General features: G+C 49.2%; 2 protein-coding genes across 5 annotated transcripts; one reads left to right on the top strand and one right to left on the bottom strand.

Moving 5' to 3' along the window:
• The first annotated feature begins 107 nt into the window (after nt 1–107).
• On the top strand, nt 108–8,190 carry LOC104050865 (uncharacterized). 3 transcript variants are annotated; one of them, XM_064460474.1, is made up of 12 exons: nt 108–301; nt 1,145–1,250; nt 1,764–1,886; nt 2,422–2,641; nt 3,643–3,666; nt 4,475–4,597; nt 5,090–5,277; nt 5,971–6,170; nt 6,495–6,586; nt 6,914–6,968; nt 7,645–7,742; nt 7,888–8,190. In XM_064460474.1, the coding sequence occupies exons 1-12, from the start codon at nt 123–125 to the stop codon at nt 8,100–8,102; spliced, it is 1,623 nt and encodes a 540-aa protein (XP_064316544.1). In that variant the 5' UTR covers nt 108–122; the 3' UTR covers nt 8,103–8,190. The 3 variants fall into 3 exon arrangements, with proteins under 3 accessions (XP_064316544.1, XP_064316547.1, XP_064316546.1); XM_064460477.1 differs by lacking the exon at nt 108–301 and adding an exon at nt 341–862; XM_064460476.1 differs by lacking the exon at nt 108–301 and adding an exon at nt 341–868.
• A 945-nt stretch (nt 8,191–9,135) lies between these two features.
• GSTZ1 (glutathione S-transferase zeta 1) lies at nt 9,136–18,499 on the bottom strand. Of its 2 annotated transcripts, none has more exons than XM_064460478.1 (9): nt 18,363–18,499; nt 15,285–15,336; nt 14,502–14,569; nt 13,584–13,664; nt 12,998–13,123; nt 12,394–12,469; nt 11,475–11,527; nt 10,171–10,220; nt 9,136–9,535 (listed from the first exon to the last, which is right to left on the bottom strand). In XM_064460478.1, exons 1-9 carry the CDS (start codon nt 18,381–18,383, stop codon nt 9,409–9,411), a joined length of 654 nt encoding a protein of 217 aa, XP_064316548.1. In that variant the 5' UTR covers nt 18,384–18,499; the 3' UTR covers nt 9,136–9,408. The 2 variants fall into 2 exon arrangements, with proteins under 2 accessions (XP_064316548.1, XP_009510094.1); XM_009511799.2 differs by lacking the exon at nt 18,363–18,499 and adding an exon at nt 15,719–15,820.
• Between the last annotated feature and the right edge of the window lie 5 nt (nt 18,500–18,504).

Below are 18,504 nucleotides of genomic sequence, written 5' to 3'. Positions count from 1 at the left end.
GCAACTTCCACACCTGCTCCTTTTGATGAGAGCTACAACAAAAGTGCACAGATACTATCGTTTAGGAATTGCCAAACAAGCTGCCCCTCCCCGGAAAGGGACGCTGGGCTTGGCCTCTAGCAATGAGTCGAACGCGCTGCGGAGGCGAGGCTGGGCCTGCCGGGCCCGCCGCGGAGCCGCGGGGCGCCGCGCTGCCCGCCCGCCCCCGGGCCCGCCCGAGGCCGCGGGGCGACGCCCAGGAGAGCGGCCTCGCCTTCTACGTGCTGTGGGCGCTGCGGGAGCCGCCGCGGCGGCTCGGCAGGTGCGGCCCGGCCCGGCCCCGCCCCACCGCGGGAGCGGCGGCTCCGGGGGAGCGGCGGCGCGGGCCCGGCCCTGCCCGGGGCGGGCTTCCCCGCAGCCCGGGGGCCGTCTCACGCCTCGCCGTGCCCTGCCTCTCCCTTCGGGAGCGGCGTTTGCCCGCATGGCTGTGCTGCCCCAGCTCACGGCTGCGCTCCTTTCCCAGCCTACTGCTCATTTGCTTCATCGTGTCCCTGCGCAGTCTTCTCTTTAAAGGATGCAAACCCTCTCCTTTCTCCCTCCCCGGCGTAAACCCGTTTTCAAGCCGCTTCATGTATTTTTAGACCTTCCATTTTACTCCTTGATGATTATCTCTGTTTTCTGTCAGTTTTTTTCCCTCCCCTTGCAGCCAGTCCAGTAAGATGGGCTTCCAGGCTCGGCTGCCCCTGCCGTTGCCAAAGCAGCTGGTGGTGTTCGGGCTGGGAGAGTGGAGCTGTTACTCTCTGGACACAAGCATTGCGGCAGAAGTGCTGGTGTCCCCGGGCATCCCGCCGCAGCGCATCGGCACGCTGGAGCCCACCCGCAGGTCACGGTGGGAGCCGGTGCTGCAGGGGTGTCAGGCAGGGTGTCCTGGAAAAGCTTGCTGCTCTGTGGTGCTGCCTGGTTCTGCTGGTGTTGTCCCAAAGCTGCTGAGGCCTGCTGGTCCTCCACCATGGTGTATCTCTCAAGTGATGCTTTCAGCTTCCCTTTGGCTTCTTTCAGGGCTGAATCTTTTTTGGCATTGGGGTGTTACCAGCTAGTGTGGGAGCAGGAATTTCTCCCCTGTCGGTGTCATTTGTGGGCTGAAAGCCCATGGTCCCCTGTGCAGGTCTCTGGTGTGGGAAGGTGACTGGAGGACAGATATTTTCATGGCCTCATTGAAAGAGATGGACAAAGGCAACTCTGTGAAGCTTGTCCTGACTGTCAATGGTCAGGTAAGAGAACCAACATCCTTCTCTCTTCCTGCCTTTGGTCCCAAATGTTGTCACTTCCGAGCTACAGAACTTCCTTTCCCAACCCCTCTTTTTCCTTCTCTTTGCTACTCCAAGGCAGAGCTGCCTCGTGTGGATCTGTTAATGCACATCTGTACTGAGCCTGAGCCCTCTGTGATGCTCCAGGCCTATTCCCTAAACAGAGCTTTGCCAAAACATGTTGTGTGTTGCAGGAGATGGGCAGCAGAGAGCAGTTCACTTCCAGTTTCACACTCTCCTGGGTCTGTGGTACTTACACAGTTGCTTTACCTTGTGCTGAAGCCCTTGGATTTAGTGTCTCCCTGTGCCTGGCTTTGCTTTTCTTTGGTTATTCTGTTGGTGCTTGAGATGAAAGCTGGGCTATTCCCTTGTAGGAAATCTGTCCCTTGCAAGACATCTTTTTGCTCACCCTCTGTGGACGGAGGCCAGCATGCTTGGCGTGTCCTTTTATTCTCACTGTCACTGTTTCTGCCGTAGCTGCTGCGAGGTGTCTCCAGTAGTACCCCCGCCCGCCCCTTCCTCATCCCAGATACCACCCAGTCACCAGTGCTCCCAGCAGATGATGTTCCCCTTGGCCTGGACCTGGAGGATCCTACTGTGGTATGTATACCCTGGAGCCCTCCTCTGATTATTTCACCCTTTCCTTAGTAAGGTCTCCCTCATTTGTAGCTGCCCAATTGATGGCTAGCAGAAAGATTTGTTGCTGCTCTCTTAGTGGAGACCTGGCTAAGCAATTTTTGGAGCCAAAGATCCACTTCTGCTAAAGAAAGTGGTACTCTCCATTGGAATGCCTTTGGAACTGCTGAATTTAACAGCCCTTGGTGTGATGATTGATCAGCTTGGTTACTCCTAGCACACAAGGCCTTTCTGTGTCTCCATTTGCCTTGTGCTAGCTGCGCCTGTCACAGCCAGCAGTTTGAAAGTGGATCACTGGGCATATAGCAGCAGGTAGTTGCGTTGCTCAGCATATATTTGGTGGCCAATACTGTTGGCATGCTGGCCCTTAAGACCCAATGGGAAGATGAGCCTGACAACAGTCACCATGTGAAACTCATCTATGACCCAGTAGTAGACAACACACAGTAACCTCAGGTCTTATTCTTTAGGGCTGATTTGACTGGGACTCTTGTCACAGGTTAAGAATCAGAGCTCAGAGGTGACTGTTAGAGCATACAGACCTGGGAGGAGGGACATCTGCCCACCACTGAGGACCCAGGTGGTACCCCGTGCCCTGAAGCCACCATCTGGTAAGGTGGAAGCCAGTGAGGCCTGGAGGAAGAGTCGTGTCCACCCCAAGAAGCCCAGGAAAGTTTTATTTGAACCCACAGCATCTGAGAGAGATCTCAGTGAAGAAGGTAACTCTGGCAGCTTCCAGGTTTATTTTACACGTCTTGTTTGAACAATCTGTCAATGATGCTGGGCAACAACTGCCCAGTCCATTTCTCTGTATACCTCCAAGGTAAGATGTGCTTGTATGCCTTGGCTTGCAAAGTACTGAGCATGCTCCTTGGTTCTGGATAAACTGGTTGATGAATTCTTGCCTGTTGGGAAAAGGCCAGAAATAGAACATGGGATACCCTTAGTGCCAACACTCTGTACCATAACATGCCTATCTCTTCATACAGTAAAAGCACTTTACAAATGAAGGCAAGTATCGTTAGCCTCATTTTACAAAAGAGTAAATTGAAGCACAAGAAAGTTACCTACTATGATGTTCTGTAGCCTCTCCATCAGTCTGTTCCCCCGCTAACAGTGTACCACTTGGTCAGTAGAAGACATTTGTTATTATTAAAGTACAGAGAATATGATAAGGAATGTATGTAAAATTGTACTGACTTTTCAGTAGTGAGAAGGTAGCTGCCAAGGGGTTTGGAAACAAAACCTTTTGCTTCTGGAGTGTGAATTCCAAGTCAGCTCCAGGGTGTGACCAAGTTTGTGTGTAAATGTTTGACAGTAACTCAGTGGTCCCCATGTGAAGTGATTTCTTGGTACTTGGCTTGCTTCTCACAAAGTCAAATACAGCTTCATCATAAAGTTGCTTCCATTGTAGGCAGTGTGAGAAAGGGGGAAATGGGCTTCAATCACAGGGGTAAAATGCAACGGTGACACCTTGATGGCAGTCAAAGGAAGTGTGTCCTGCTCTTACCTGTCTTCTGCATGTCTTCTGCATTTCTTCTGATGAGACTTTCTTCAGGATTCTTGGACTTGCACCTTGTTTGTTGCAGTGAGGTAGCTTTGTGCTGGGGGTTGGAGGAAGAAAGGCCAAAGGGCTCTCAAACTGTGGAGCCCGAACACTTTCCATGGTATGTTAGCTGCCTGTTTTCTTTGTGGAGCCATCTCTGTGTTTCCTTTGCAGATCTGGCAGTGGAGGAGTTGCAAGGTGAGGATCTGGTTCTTAGACCTTGGTTTGTCTTTTCAGCCACTCGGTGATGCCATTCCATTTAATGTCACTGGCCTCTTCTGCTTCATTCTTTATGTCCCCAGTAATCAAGAATAACAAGTAGGTTGTGTTGTATATACTGTTCCTCTCCATGCAATTGCCCTCAGTATAGGTGCTTCCAGTATTGTCACGCTCTCCAATATGCTTCTGTAGCCTCTCTGAATTTCAGGCACACCTCTGGGTGCAAAGCCCTTTGAGGCAAAGGGTAAGATATGGAATAGACTTTGATTAAGAAGTATTTTTTAGCTTGCTCAGCCAACCGCAGGGGTCTGGGAGTGGAAAGGAGGAGGAACAGAGCAGTACGAGGAATATCTCTAGAAGCAGCTCCAGGCTTCTGGCTGCTGTATCTTGGGCACTAACAAGCTGTCCCTGGGCAGCCCTCCCTCAGAAGGAGTGATACAGGGGGACAGCACAACTGGGATATCCCTTCTGGGGATGGGTGATCAATGAGGGGCATCCAAGCTTGTCTGAAGTGGCAGCCTGTATGTGTCCTACATCCAGCCAGACTCTTTGCTGGCTCCCTCTGCTAGTGATGTCTCTCCTAGTACAGCAAATATTCCCCAAAGCCAACAGAAAATCTTCCTCAGGGAGCTATGTCTCTTGCATCCCTAGATGGAAGGGACCTGGGGCCCTTGCCTTCCTACTTCTTCCCTCTGATCCTTCAGCTGTCTTGCTCTTCCCAGCAGGGAATGGAGCTGGGGGTGTCTCATCTGACTCTGCTCACAGCCCTGTGCTTTCTCCTCCCCAGGCAGTCCGAGCCCACGGTGGTGCCATGCCATGTGCCTCAGTGACCTGGGGACAGCTGTTCTGATCGGTGGAGAAGGTGTCGATCAGCAGTCCTGCAAGGATGCACTCTGGAAGCTAGAAATTGGTGGGGACTTAGGGGTATCAAAGGCAATGGGGGCAGTGGGACACGAGGAAAACTCATGCAGATGGGAGGGGGGTACTCAGGGGTCTGTGCATAGGGAGGGGACAGCAAAGATGTCACATCTCCTAGTATATGAGAGCCCTCCAGGAGCTAAGGTATAAGTTCTGGAAAGAGTTGGGTAAATTTTAAGGGGTAAAAGCAATGGCGTGGTTTGCAGTCTGTGTGTGATGACTGGTGGAGAAATGTGAGATATAATTCCACTGCCTTGCAGCTTTCTGCACCTCCACCTTACTACTCCCCACCTAGTTAGTGTTCCCCTTCATTCCTTAAACATAAGCATTTCTGTATGAGTCTGCTCTAGCCCTGAATCAAAGTGGAGGAGGAGATGTAGGGAGCAAGGCCTTGAGTAAAGGTTTTATGACATAATCTTCAAATCTGCATAAATCGAGAGCATCTTTGAACTCCCACACCATCTCTCTGGTGTTGCTCCCACAGACAGTGATTTCTGGCTTCCAGTGGGTTTGCAGCTACAAAATACCAAGCCATCATGTCTGCGTGGTCACACAGCTACCTACGACCCAGACACCAAGCGTATCTACATTTTTGGGGGCATAAGGGAGGACAAAGACTGCAGTGGCATCTACATTCTGGACACAGTCACCTGGAAATGGCTCCTTGTGGCTGTAAGTACTGCAGCTCTTCCAAGAAAAAAGCACAGGAGGGGTGGCAGGTCCTGCCTGAATATGGCAATCAATGTGGCATATCCTATGCCAAATGCCTTAGTCCGCTGTTGGTGCACGTTGTCTGAGCCTGCCTAGTTGGGACTGATAGATAGAAGGCGGCTATGCTGAAAGGCCACAAGCTTGGCGGAAACCAGGGACTGTGCCTGCAATGAATGAAGCAAGGTGAAAAAATGAGTGCTGCAGAGTGCTGTGTCTGACCAAAGTTGTGGGTGGGAGATACTGTAAAGTGGCAGAGGGAAACGGCTCTGAGCACATCAGATCTCTGAGCTCTCTAGTTGCCTGTCACATCCTTGCAGAAGGCCCTGTCAGTGAGGGAGTGAGGGACTGTCTCTTACCTACTGAAGGCAGAAGGTGGCTTTTACAGAATAAGCCTGGATAAGATCTTTCTGTTCTCGGTTGTCTTCTAGGGAAGCTGGGATAGCAGGTTGACTTCCTTCTCTCATCAGAGCGTTCTGATGGTGCAGAGTATGTAAAGGATGTACTGTCTGCCTGTGTGGAAAAGATCTGGCTGAGGAGCCAATAAAGTGAAAACTGAGACCTGTTGAACTCACTGCATGATGTGGGCCCCTTTCCTAAGGGTCATGCAGAAAATAATGCACTTCTTGTAACAAACTTATGTTGAACTTTTTCCAGGCTAAAGGGAGGATGCCAGTACTTACCTACCACAGTGCAACTATCTACCGCAAGGAGCTCTTTGTTTTTGGAGGGACTTCCCCCAAAAAGGCATCACTGCCAGTTGGACCCTGCAGCAATGTGCTCTATGTGTTCAATCCAGAGCATGAAATTTGGTATCAGCCCATCTCAGAAGGGGAGAAGCCTCTGCCTAGGCTTGGGTGAGAGTGTTCTTACTCCAGCCCTCCAAAATAGAGCAGGAAACCGCTGCTCACCTTCCCTCCCACCCCAGTGTAATTTCCTGAATATTAGGTGATTGTTCTCCACCGTTTGCTCCTTAAGATAGGGCAACGTTTTGAGCAATATGACTCCCAGTACCTCCTGTCATGAATCCTGGTGGGATTCTGTCCTTGGGCTGCAGTGGCTGGGTATAGAGGCAGGTGTAGACTGAAGCTATGGCAGCCCAATAGCAGAAGCCAAGGCTGAAATGTCAGTTTTGGGAACTGGCTGAAGATGCTTTGTTCACTCGTTTCTTATCTGCCCAGGCATTCAGCTACTCTACTGAAGAACAAGCTGCTGATTTTTGGGGGTCGGAGGACTTCTCTCTACCTCAGTGACATGCACATCCTGGATCTGGGTAAGAAAGTCTCTGACAGATGGCTGTCTTGGGAAGGTCCGTTCTAAGGCAGGAACTGGCGAACAAGGCATGCTCAGTTGGAAGGTAGCATTAACATTATAAAAACTCCTGACTAGGCAATGGAGGTGGGAAGACTATGGGGTAAAATAACTATGGGGTAAAAAAAAATAAAGGGGGAGAGGGAATGGGGAAAAACAAGAGACTGATTTTTTGGAAGAAGCTGGGTAGTAGAGAAGGCAGGTTGCTGATGTGGCTGAGGATGGAAGTTTTTGTCTAGTTATGAGGCTGAGCTTTTTGGACATTTCACCTGCCTTTCCCATTTGTCAGGTTTCATGGAGTACACACCAGTCCCCCTCCTCGCAGGACAGCCTTCTGCACGTTGGTAAGATCCCATTGCAGACCCAGGAGCTATCTTTTTCCTCTGGCCTTTCTCTTTGAAGCCAGATTTAAACATGCTTTTGATCAGACCCAGTTGCATATCTCTGTCCCACTAGTCAAAATACAGTGGATGGTCCCTCTGCTGTGGAACCAGAAAGTCCTGTGCTGTCCTAGTTGGTGCCTGTAGGGTGTGTGGGGTACAGACCTCAGTCTCCCTGGAAGTCTGACTTTTGGGCTAGGGGAAGTTTCTGCCAGGTAATAGTGAAGTGTGTTGCCTGCTGTTTGGTACCTGGAGTACAATAGACACACAGGGATGAAGAAACTCTTGTGCCAGAACTATGCTGTTCCTAAAGGGACACTATTGCCCCCTAGAACAATGACCTAAATCAGACCAAAGCCCAGCTAGCCTGCTATTTCACACCATAGAGCAAAGCACAGGAGTTATGATAGCTCCTTCTGAGATAATGAGGTGCTTTTCAGGACTGATTATGGTCTGACCTGCAGAGGCAAACAAACAGCTCTTTCGGGGTTGTTCAGCAAGGGCAGAAGAGACTTAACTTCCATTCTGCAGCTTAAACCCCCAGCCTCCTGCTGAAGTTTGCAAACCCCTTCCCATTGCTGACTGAGGCAACCCCAGCAGGTTTTGCTGTAGTCAGCTTTTGGCTTTGCTTTGGTTGCAGTTTTCATGCAGCTCTGGCTGTGTCAGACCAGAAGGTTTTGATCAGTGGAGGCTGCAATGCCAAGGGAGCCCTGCAGGATGCCTTTGTCTTCCACCTAGGTGAGTGACTCTCCCTCCCTGTTTCCATAGCTGAAGGTGACTATTGGGCTGCAGTGGTGTTTCGGAACACTTGCTCTGGTCCATTTGTTTCAACTCTTGCACTAGGAATGGACTTGTCAGTATTGATAGTCCCTTTCTACTTCAGATACTCTTTCATGGAATACGGTGATCCACCACGACCTCTGCTCTGTGCCCCGAGCTGGCCACACATTGCTTGACCTGACTTCTGCTCACCTGGTGGATGTGGACAAGGAGAACAAAAAGGAGCATAACCTGCACACTGTGTTGGTCTTTGGGGGCTCCAACTGTGCTGGGACTTTTTACAACAGCACAGTCAAGATCCAGCTGGACCTAGGATAATGCATAGTACTCAGAATGAGCCTGGAACAGCAAGGGATCTCCACCAGCCTGAATACAAACATGGATGGCAATAAATAAGTCCAAGCAATGTGGCAGTCCAAGTACCTATATGCAGGTGGATGCTACCTTGGCACAAGAGATCATGGGTTTGTAAAGTCTTTCTGAAGGTCGTGCGTATTGCCCTCTAAAGGTAGCTGATATACAGCATCAGAGTTGCAGAAATTCCCTCCCGTATCCCTGGGCTTGGGTGCCAAAACATTCAGTGGGATCTGAGCTGAGCCTGCACAGAAACACAGTCACAGGCTTCTGGGTTTCCCTTCTTGTCCTACAGGTTTCTGGGCTGGAAATCCCAGGGTACTTTCAGCTCTGAAGGTGACTCAGGTGTTGGGTTTAATTTGGGATGAGTGGAATGGGATTTACTCCTGCTGCTTAAGAAGTCCTCACAGTGAAAATATAGGCATGATTCTGGTTTGGAGTGAATCTGGGGTGGGATTCCCTTAGACAATAGCCTGCAGCTGAGGAGTAGGAAAACACCTAGAGCAGTATCTGAAGATGGGAAAAGGAAGACAATGCCATCAAGTTCAGTATATGGGAGTGAGCTGGTTGTATCTTGCTGACTATGGCACAACCACCTACCTTTGCTCTAGGCAGACCTTTAATATAAATTCTGCAAGACTGCTGCTAGGCATAAGGAAGAGGTACAAACCAGTTGTCCCAGCTAGTAATTATCTTGTCATTACAAGGGGTGATGGAGTTGCTGACCATTGGCTGGTTGGGACTAAGCTGTCTTCTGTCAGAGACTAGCTCTTATTGTTTATATCCATGGCACTGATGATTATGCCATAGCTCTGAGGCAGCTGCAAAGACAAGCCAGCCTGATAGGTTAGCAGCACACTGTGTACACTCGTCCCCTAATACTCTTTCTGTAGATGGTAGAAAGAAGCCTCTGTGGGGAGCCCAGAATTGGCTCAATACCTCACAGTTGTTTGTGGCCACATTCCCCAACCCAAAGCCATACAAAAGGGACTTCTGATAATTATGGATGCTTCTGTTTTAATCTGCTTCATGGAGATACATCAGATAGAAAAAAAAAAAAAAATAGTCAAAAGTAGCTGCAAGCTTTCCAGCACAGGCATAGTTCCTGTAAGTCATCCAGGCTACTTTGAGGTCCTCTGTCCTTTTTCCCACCCAGATGACAATGACACAATAGTACTAGGGCTTCCTGCTGGCACTGAATTCCTACTTAAGCTGTAGCCATTGTCCTCTTTGACACTACAGCTTACTTGATTTAATGAGTAGAAGGGCTTCAAGCTCGCAGCTCTGCAGGAGTATCCGGCTGCCGGGATGGGTGGCTTACTTGGAATGCCTCCAACTCCAGGAGAGCTTTGTTTATTCTGGTTATTGTGGGAAATTGACCCATGTCCACTTGGAATCTGCAAAAGGAAAAGAATTTGTGAGGTACTATCAGTCGGACAGCCAGTGCAACAGTGAGCAGAAGGGCAGAGCAGTGTGCTGTGCCTGCCCAGTGTGGGAGAATCTCACAGGCTGGGGTACATTTGCATTAAGAGAAAAGATTCATCCTTGTAGGTTTAAAAACAAATGCTAGAGGAAAACTCAGTTAGTTCTTCCATCCTCACTAGGCTTTTACATAGTGTGCAGCACAGGGTAAGAAGGGACTATGCTCCTCCTGGGAATCATGCAGCCACTACTTGCATAGGTTTAAGGCTTTTAACAAATGTAGTCAGATTAATCTTTTCCCCCTGCATGCACTATAAACACAGGGCAAACAGGGAGAGAGGACATGGAGTGTGGGAAACCTTAGCTTTTCTAAGGACATAGATCAGGTTTCCTCCAGGGGCCTCTGAGAAGAGAATACAGCTCCTTATTTCCAAGACCTTCCAAAAGAGATGGTATTTATGACATAGGATAATTAAAGCAGAGAAGAATCCATAACTGGATAGGGCAGGCAGGAGGGATGCTTGCTTAACAGGCACAGGGAGCAGCAGAAGGTAAGATCTGACAGCCCAGCATGAGGAGTAGGCGCTCTTGAAGAGTGCCTCAAGCTTACCTTTCAGCATTGGCAACTTGAGGCACCAAGCACAGATCAGCCATGGAAACCTGCAAATGTAGCAGTGAAAAGGGGTGAGAGTAACTCAGAGCTTGTCCCACTGTGGTGGCAGGCTTTGAGAGCAGGATAGAAATTTTGTCAGCCAGTACAGAGGAGCTGTCATGACAATCTCATTCTTTAATCTGGCATTAATAATATGACAATGTTACAAGGAAAGGAACTTCATAGCAGTCACTAATAGAAGCAGCCATCAGCCTTTAGGGAGCTTCATATTTACCAGCTGATCATGATGACCTCAAGGACGCAGTGCTTCTATGGCAACTGCCTCTGAGCAAACAAGTCTGCTGGCAAGCTGCAGAGGGAAGCGATGAAGGGAAGGGGGAGTTTGCATGGCTGGGAAAAGATGAGTAAATTTTGCTTGTTTGCATTGCAGGAGTATCAAGCAGCTCCTGCCAAGGTCAATATGTGATATGGGATAGGGCCTTTCCATACAGGCTCAGGGACTTCCAATCTGAAGAAAAGACTCAAGGACAATACAGCTGGCTGCCCATCCGCACAGAGGCAGCTGCCCCCACCCCACTGCCCAGCTCACAAAGCCCTGGGTGCCTTTCAGAGCATACGTTATCTCCAGCATAAGATCTTGTAACTCGCCTTTGCCTTCCAAGGGCTCCAGTTCCATAAGGCTCCTACTAGACAATCCTCTGCATCACAGGATATTGCAGGAGCCTTCCTTTTTTCTCAGGCTTTCATAGGAAACATCTAATTGCCTGCCAAACAGGACTACTAAATGGAAGAGGCCTGGGTGGCCTCTAGCTTGGTAACTGTCAGAACAATTTGCATGTGAGCTCTCTGAAATCTGTTCTTGTTAAAATTGGATGAAGAGCAGAAAAATACAATACAATTTGGTTAAAGGTTCCACAGAGCAGAGCTAAGAACTGAACCTGTGTTTCCTGAGCCAAGCTTTGCCTATGACAAGACACTTGGAACTCCACATCTCTTAAAGATGAAATATATATAATCTGTTTCCACATCCTGTAGTAACAGCCAGATCCTAGATACAACTGCAGAATCTGGCCATCAGCAGGTTATAGACAGGGACAAGTAAACATCTCCACTATTTGCAATTCAGTAATGGCCTAAGTAGGGTCCATGTAGCTGTCTTCCTTATGGTGAAGGCGCTGCATGTAACTCCAGGCACAGGATGGGGTTGTGCTGTCTCCAAAACTAATTTCCTTTACTATTTTATGGAATATACCGGGGTTTTCGGTTCTCCAATGGTACACAACACTCTCTCAGGTACTTACTTCATCCCCCACACAGTAGCGCCCAGCAGTGTGCTGCAGAATCTGCTCCAGTGCTGTCAAGAGAGGAGGTGCACTGGAGTGAGTCATTGGAAACTCATTTTAAAGGGAACCAAAGATCTTTTAGACTGGGAATTATGGACAAGGGCATTTTGACCCTGAGCTGAGTATGAAAAAGGAGCAATTCGGGGCAGGACCTAGAAGGAGCAGAAATCTTACAACAGCGTAGTTATGGGAGTCTTTAGGGTCCTTCATCTTTTTGGGACCTAAAGTGACTTCAGCTGCTTCAGGCAATGCACCTGAAATACGAAGAGGACAGTGTAGAGGTATGTCAGCGGGTAGGGATAAAATGCAGTGGTTCAGTCGGTTTGCGTCTGCCCAGAAGTGAAGATGGGCCTGCCATTCCAGCACATGGGGGAAAGGGTTTTGAGGAAGCAAAAAGCACCCTCTTTCTCCCAGGGAGGTAGACAAATACTCTGGTGCTTGCTAGATTCTGTGGGAGTTTGCCATAAGGTATGTTTTGTCTGATTACAAAAGCACATAAATACAAATTGACAGAACTTTAAAGCAAAAGGCACTACTTTGGGAGCAGCTGGGTGGAAAGGAGAAGCACTGTCAGCCCTCATGCTTCAGGGTGAATTAACTGCTGTGGTGTATAGGATGGCCCCAGGCTTCCCCTCTTCCAAGCACAGCAGTGGAAGCACCCTGTGGACAGCATCTTTCCCCCGAGACCCTGGAGAGCTACCAGTCTTGGACAAGGGACTCTCAGAAGGAAAAGCACTGTCTCTGCCAGCAGGGCAGGACCCCAGCACAGCAGCCTAGGGAGAGCTGTTGTTCTGCTCAGAGAGGAAAGTACGACCCCAGTGGTGCAGCGTTTTGAAGGGTCAGTTGAAGTACTGATCATTTTGGATGTGGGACGCACCTCGAAAGCCAGATGTGATGCAGCGCTGAGCCCATTCCGTTTTTTTCTCCCCCATTTGTTTCAGGACATTCAAGTTCTGCAAAGGCAAGTAATCTCCAGGTTAGACTGACCGCTGCTGGCTGGATCTTGCCTGCTGCCTCATCCAGTGGAGAAGAGGGGAGATGAGGAGTTGCCCAGCCTGAACCCCCAGCCAGAGTTCAGCCAGCTGGGTCAGCCCTGACCTCACCCTCACCGAATCAAGCACCCTGCTGTATCTCTCTTGGGACTGTCCTTCTGTAACAGCTGCCAGGGTATCCCTTTGCCTCTGCCTGCTGGGTTGCTCAATTAACTTCTTCCTAAAATGTCCTAGATCCAGCAGTGAAACTATATGGGTTCAGCTGTTTCTACCTGGGTGCCATAGGATTTTCTTTGTAGGGAATACTGTATTGTTGCCATTGGCAGATCAGGCAGAGGCTAAGCAGAGATTTCATCTGCTAACAGAGAGTCTTAAGGTCTGTCACTCTATTGGCTGGCAACAATTTAAAGAGACTGAGCTTTTCAAAGGTACAGACTCCTGGAAACCCATCCTGGTTTTCTCATTTGCATAGATATGACAAGACAATACCTGGAGTGGCTGAATACCAGAGGCAATGTGATCAGCGATCATTCTGACTTGGGCTCTCTTCTTAGGGTCTTGGGGCAGGAGCCTGGGGTTAGGACGGGTGTCTTCTAGGTAATGAATTATGGCTAGCTGTAATGAACAAAGAGATAAAGGGAGGTTTTTGAAGAGCCAAAAGTTCACATCCTGAACACCTGGGAAAGGGGAGCTGATCCAAGAGAATACAACAGCTTTTGAATAAAGTTTGTTACCAATCCAAGCAACAGAATATCCCCTTTGACGTCTGCTTGGGACCTTATTGTCATTTAGCCCAGCTGTAATTTCAGGCAAACCCTGGCACAGCCATTGAAGTTAGATTACAAATTGCTCAGTGAAAGGTGGAGCTACAAACCAAAGCTGAATTGAGCATAAATCCTTGACAGCAGCTTCCCAGCAGAGGCTATGTGCTATTTCTGCCCCCAAGTGGGATTGGTTATCACAAATGCCATCTCTTCTCCAATGCACAGGTCAGAGCTCGGGAGGAAAAGATGGGGCAAAGCCATCCCCTCCAGGCTGGAGTGAATGGTTAGCAGGGATGTGGCTGGTAACTCACCGACTGAGAAAGGGTGATGCCATCAATTTTCAAGGCTGGAACTTGTAGCATTGGATTCACTGCCTTGAATTCAGCAGAAAACTGTGGAAACAAACCTGAGATTACTGGAACAAAAAATTCTTCTTCCTTGTTTTCTTCCCCTAGGACCCAGTGACCAATATTTTTTTTTAACCTGGCTTTTCCCTTTACCTCAGTACTAACATTTGCAGTCAGTTATGCTGGTTTATTAGCCTACAGCAAGCTCTCGCTGCGGCTCAGGGATCACTGCATCCAGGGTGAGACTGCCTTACTTCTTGATAAACTGTCAATACAAAGTCCAGGATGGGTGGTACTGCAGCAGGGTCACTATTACTGTTCTAGTTCTCCAACTCTGTCTTAGCCCATACTGGCACATCAAGCTGGTGGTACTACTAGGGGCGCAACTCCTTGCTATGGCCCCCCAAATAAATTGTCAGTGAAGATCTCTTCTGGCAATCTACGCCTTCCTTTGGCAGGCCCTTTGCAGCCCCTTGTGATATCATTTAGCATCTTTTGGACACATACCCCCTGCCACAGACACACTTTCTGGTGTTAACTGAATGAGGTTGAGTCTGTGTTTAAATCGCAGTGCAGCTCCTCTGAAGTCTGTGTGCCAGATATGTTCAATTATATCATGATAACCAGGAGCAAAAATCTTCAGCCTTTTGAAATTCAGTCAGATATTTAAGAGAGGAAAAAACCTTTAATCTCCTGCAGTCACCTCTCTCTGTCTCACATGCCAGGGAATATTGGCTGAAAGCAACTATTGATTACAGAGAAGCGATGACAAAGTCACAAAGAAGTGACACTGCCTGTGAACTTTCTAGTGCTAATCCCACTTCTCCTAATGATCCCCAAGTTCAGTACCCCAGGAGAGACCAATGGTAGCTGTGTCCTTACCTGCTGCCCCCCATCCGTCACCAGGTTCACTGGCACCAGATCGTAGGAAATCCCTTTCAGAGCCAGTGCTAGGGAGAGCAGAGTGTACAGCTTCAGACAGGCACACTGAGACCAGTTCAATTAGTAATGGGCTTGGGGAAATGTTACCATCTCCATTTGAAAAAAGAATGGCTTTAAAACCAGCAAAGACCCTACCCCTCAAGAAAGGTGGCCTGAGTCCACCAGGAAGATAGTGCTCTGGTAAATGAAGGACCAAAGCACTAAAGATCAGTCCTGGCAAAAACACTGCATTTTTCAAAATAAGCTTTTCTGCTCTTTGCAGCACAGCTCCTCCTGATTTGGCTTATACAGGGCAGGGCGGCCTGTGCTTACCTGCAAAACCTTGCTTAAGACTGTCTCAGTCCTAGTAGGGACCATTCCCAGCCCTTCTTAGCTCTCAAGACCTGGGCAGACCAGAGTCTGAGGCAGTGTCTGTGTAAAAACAGTGTAGGGCCCCTCTAGATAATGTGGAAGAAACAGGATCTGCATCATGTTAGCTTTACAAAAGGAGTAGTTCCCTCTAGCTGCAGGCTAAGCAAAACCCTCCTGTCTGTTCCTCTCCCTTCCCCCTGCTTCAGGTAAGGTCTGGTACTCCCTTCCCTCCCACTGCGGAAATGCCTCACTGTTCCAGGTTCATGTTTGCTGATCTCTCTCTTAATAAGTGACTGATTAATCAGGTTAGTGAAGGGGATGATACTGCAATAACACCAAGATAATAAAAGGGAGATCAACACTGGATCTTACCGATTCTCACTCTCCATGAGCAGGAACTGCGGAAATAGCCATAAAGTATCGGCTGAGAAGAGAAAGAGAGAGAAAGTGGTTATATGGTGGGAACACCAGAGTATTGTAAGGAGGACAATGCATGAACAGAAGGCATTTCAGGAACTGTAAGACAGGGAAGAACAACACTTGGGGGAGAGAGGGCTCCTTTCTGAAAGTGACCACTTCATCTTAGATTTTTGAAACAAATTACCCACTGATTGTGCTAAGCACCTGTATTGGGTATTTACATGGCATGAAATAGCTTTCCCAGCCATGCAGGGCAGGGCCAGGACTCTTTCCAAGCAAGATCTGCTGTTTGAGATGAAGGCCAAGAAGGTGGACAATTCATCTCTACATGAACTGCAGCACTGAGGCAGCTTTCCCGGATGCTTCCACCCTGCCCAAGCTCTCACCTTTTCAGATGCCATGGTCAATGTGTGCAATCTACTCCAGGAACTAAAACTAACCTCTTCGCTTTCCCTTTTAACTCACTGGGCTGGGGGAAGGCTTCTCTCCTAAAGCCAATGAGAAAAGGACTGTGCCCCTAAATCTGTGCCCGGGACGCAACAACCAGCCAGTCAGATTCAATCCTGAGTGACTGCAGTCAGCTGTATCCACACCCTGGTATGTTGTGCTGCAGTCCTGGCCCTGATATCAGAACTATTAACTAGCTTTGAGGCTGGAAGCACATTTAGGAACAATCCTGTTTCCCTAGCTTTTTGTCCAGACATAAATAAGGTATCCAGAGAGCCTGTAAGGTGCTCAGCAGTTGTCAGTGCAGCAATATAGCCATGGCGAACAAAACAAGGAGACCGAAGCTACACGCAGAATTTCAGTTTCACTAGGGAGTGACTGCCAGCTCCCTGAACATGGGCTGCCTTTGCGGGGAGGTCCCTTAGCATCCTCCTGCAGCCCTCCTCCCACCAGTACCAGCCAGTACAGAGGGCTTTCTATGTTGCAAGCCTGGGAGATGCTGCTACTCTGCTCCCAGGCCAACTTTGTGCAAAATACGAAGCTTGCTTTTTTCTGTTATTGTCTTTTCTTTCACACAGGAAATTGATACTCATGCAGGTCTCTAAACCCATAATCACATCTCTCCTTCCTTCTATAGATCCCATGGCATGCCAGGGATCTCTCTGTGTACCCACCCTCCCAAAATGCATAGAAAATATACCAGAGATTGACAGCAAGGCAGAAAAAGGCAGGGATTTGCTCACTGACACACAGTCTGTCAATAGAAAACCAGAGAGACCCCGAGGATCCCTGTGCTCCAGTCCTCTTTCTAAACTTGGTGTTTCTCTGACAGTTTTGATTGGTTCAAATAACTTTAAATGAGGTATGCATTTGATTAAATCACTCTAGTCAAAGTTCGCTGGAGAAATGGTTTGTAAGTGAGGAGTGGAGTGATGGCAGTATTGGCAACACTTCTATGGTCAAAGTATTTGGTGGTTTTCCTAAATTCTCTGCTTCTGGAATCAGGGCATTAGAAATCTCATCTACCCTTTTTTTCAAATATCTAGCTTGATGGGTTGCAGGGAAAGAAACAGAAACTGTGGCTTCAAAAGGGAAACATACAGCATTCGTGACATACTATTTTTACTTGTTTTTCCTGGGGATCTTGCTGATGATTTTTTGGCTTAGAAATTCCTGTTCTTCACCACACCTGTTTTGGATTCTGGCCTCTCAGCTGGCAGAGACATTTCTCTTGATCCCCCCTAGAGTTCTTGACTGTTTTTGCAGCCTGTGCTATCATTTGTAATAAACTGTGCTAAGCTAATCACTTGGCTTTATCATTTCAAGGCCTCAGGGGATTTCACCAAAAAGAATGTGGAAAACAACCCATCCCTCAGCTGGGAACTGTGTCTCTAGAGGCTGGGGCCTGGAGCGATCTCTTAAGTTCATGCTGTTTTGCTCCCAGCGGCAGGGCAGATCACAGGCAAAACCACCAGCTAAATAAAGACTAGAGACAGCGGGAGTGTTTTGTCCCCAGTGGACAGGTCCCAGAGCAACGTTATATCTGGTCTTCCTTGGAGGAAGAGCTGAGCATAGGCCAGGGGGGCAGTTGGGGAGAACTGCCTCCTTTTACCACCCCGTGGGGTACAATCCCCATAGGGTGCATGTCAGTCTAGTTAGAGCTGGGAGGGTAGCAGGATAACATTTGCTTGTTGTCTACTGAGATTTCTGTTTTGGTTCTGTTTTGATTTCCAGCATCAGTGGTGCAGTGAGTAAAGTCTGGGCTTAAAACCCAATCCAGAGTAAAAATCTGGGAAATGCATTTCACTGTTTAGGAAGATGGAAGAGACACCCCAAACTTTCTGTGTTGAGCTCTCAGGTTTCCAGGCCTGTCTGCCTCAGTATGGGCTCCTCTGGATACCACCTATTTCCAGCCTATATTCAGGATGCACTTGGAAAGACAAAGTCTTTCACCTGTTTCTTGAGACCTGTCACTCCAAGCAGCCTGTCTGTGCACACGGACTGATGCAGAGCAGAGCCCATGTGGGACATGAGAGAGAAAACTGCTCCTTGGAGGCTTGTGTCGGGGATACCTTGGTGTCCAAAAGGCACCGCTTGTGGTCTGCTGGTTAAAATGTAAAGGTAGAAGCAAGAAGAAACAGGTTGCTCCTAAACTCTCAGTATCTCCGCAGCTGGTATCGGTGTTAACAGCTCACATGGATAAACTCTCTTAAGTAAACACCACCACCGCTTTGAAAGGCATTAGTTTTATTTAGCACGGGGACAAATTCCTTGCTCTCCACGGAGAGGGAGGGTGGGAGCAGGCCGGGGCAGCGGAAATCTCTGTAAGAGACGCTGTGCAGAGGGTGCAGCCCTCTCGGCGACCACCGCCCGGCCTTTCCGGGGAGTCCGGGGCGCCAGAAGCCGATTTAGGCCGCGATCCCCGCCAGCTGCCGCGGCCGGCGGCGAGGCCGGGCCGAGGGAGGCGGAAAGCCGCCGGCCCAGGCCCGGATCCCTCCGGCTCTGGCGCCACCATCGCACCCCGCTCCCCTCCCGCCCGGCGGGTCGGCTCCGCAGGGACAGCGCGGAGCCGGCACGGCGTACCTTGGCCGCGGCAGAGCTCATCCCGCGCCGCGACCCTCCGCGGGGGCTGCGGTGTCCGCCGCGTCCCGGCCTCGCACCGCCGCCGGGCCGTCCCCTCGCCTCAGGGCTGCGCTGCCGCCGCCACGGCCGCCGCCCGGCAGGA

Source organism: Phalacrocorax carbo, chromosome 9 (assembly GCF_963921805.1).
Source record: "Phalacrocorax carbo chromosome 9, bPhaCar2.1, whole genome shotgun sequence".
In the NCBI taxonomy this organism is placed as follows: Eukaryota; Metazoa; Chordata; class Aves; order Suliformes; family Phalacrocoracidae; genus Phalacrocorax; species Phalacrocorax carbo.
Note: the sequence above shows the minus strand (reverse complement) of the source record. Positions and strands in the feature narration are given on the sequence as shown.

What these genes read in the sequence shown, in the direction of transcription:
- LOC104050865 (XM_064460474.1), top strand. Translation starts at nt 123, where the DNA reads ATGAGTCGAACGCGCTGCGGAGGCGAGGCTGGGCCTGCCGGGCCCGCC. An exon ending in CCGCCGCGGCGGCTCGGCAG is followed by an intron (nt 302 to 1,144) that starts GTGCGGCCCGGC and finishes TCCCCTGTGCAG; the next exon opens with GTCTCTGGTGTGGGAAGGTG. An exon ending in GGAAATGGCTCCTTGTGGCT is followed by an intron (nt 5,278 to 5,970) that starts GTAAGTACTGCA and finishes AACTTTTTCCAG; the next exon opens with GCTAAAGGGAGGATGCCAGT.
- GSTZ1 (XM_064460478.1), bottom strand. Translation starts at nt 18,383, where the DNA reads ATGAGCTCTGCCGCGGCCAAG. An exon ending in TGACGGATGGGGGGCAGCAG is followed by an intron (nt 13,665 to 14,501) that starts GTAAGGACACAG and finishes TTGTTTCCACAG; the next exon opens with TTTTCTGCTGAATTCAAGGC. An exon ending in CAAGTTGCCAATGCTGAAAG is followed by an intron (nt 9,536 to 10,170) that starts GTAAGCTTGAGG and finishes TTCCTTTTGCAG; the next exon opens with ATTCCAAGTGGACATGGGTC.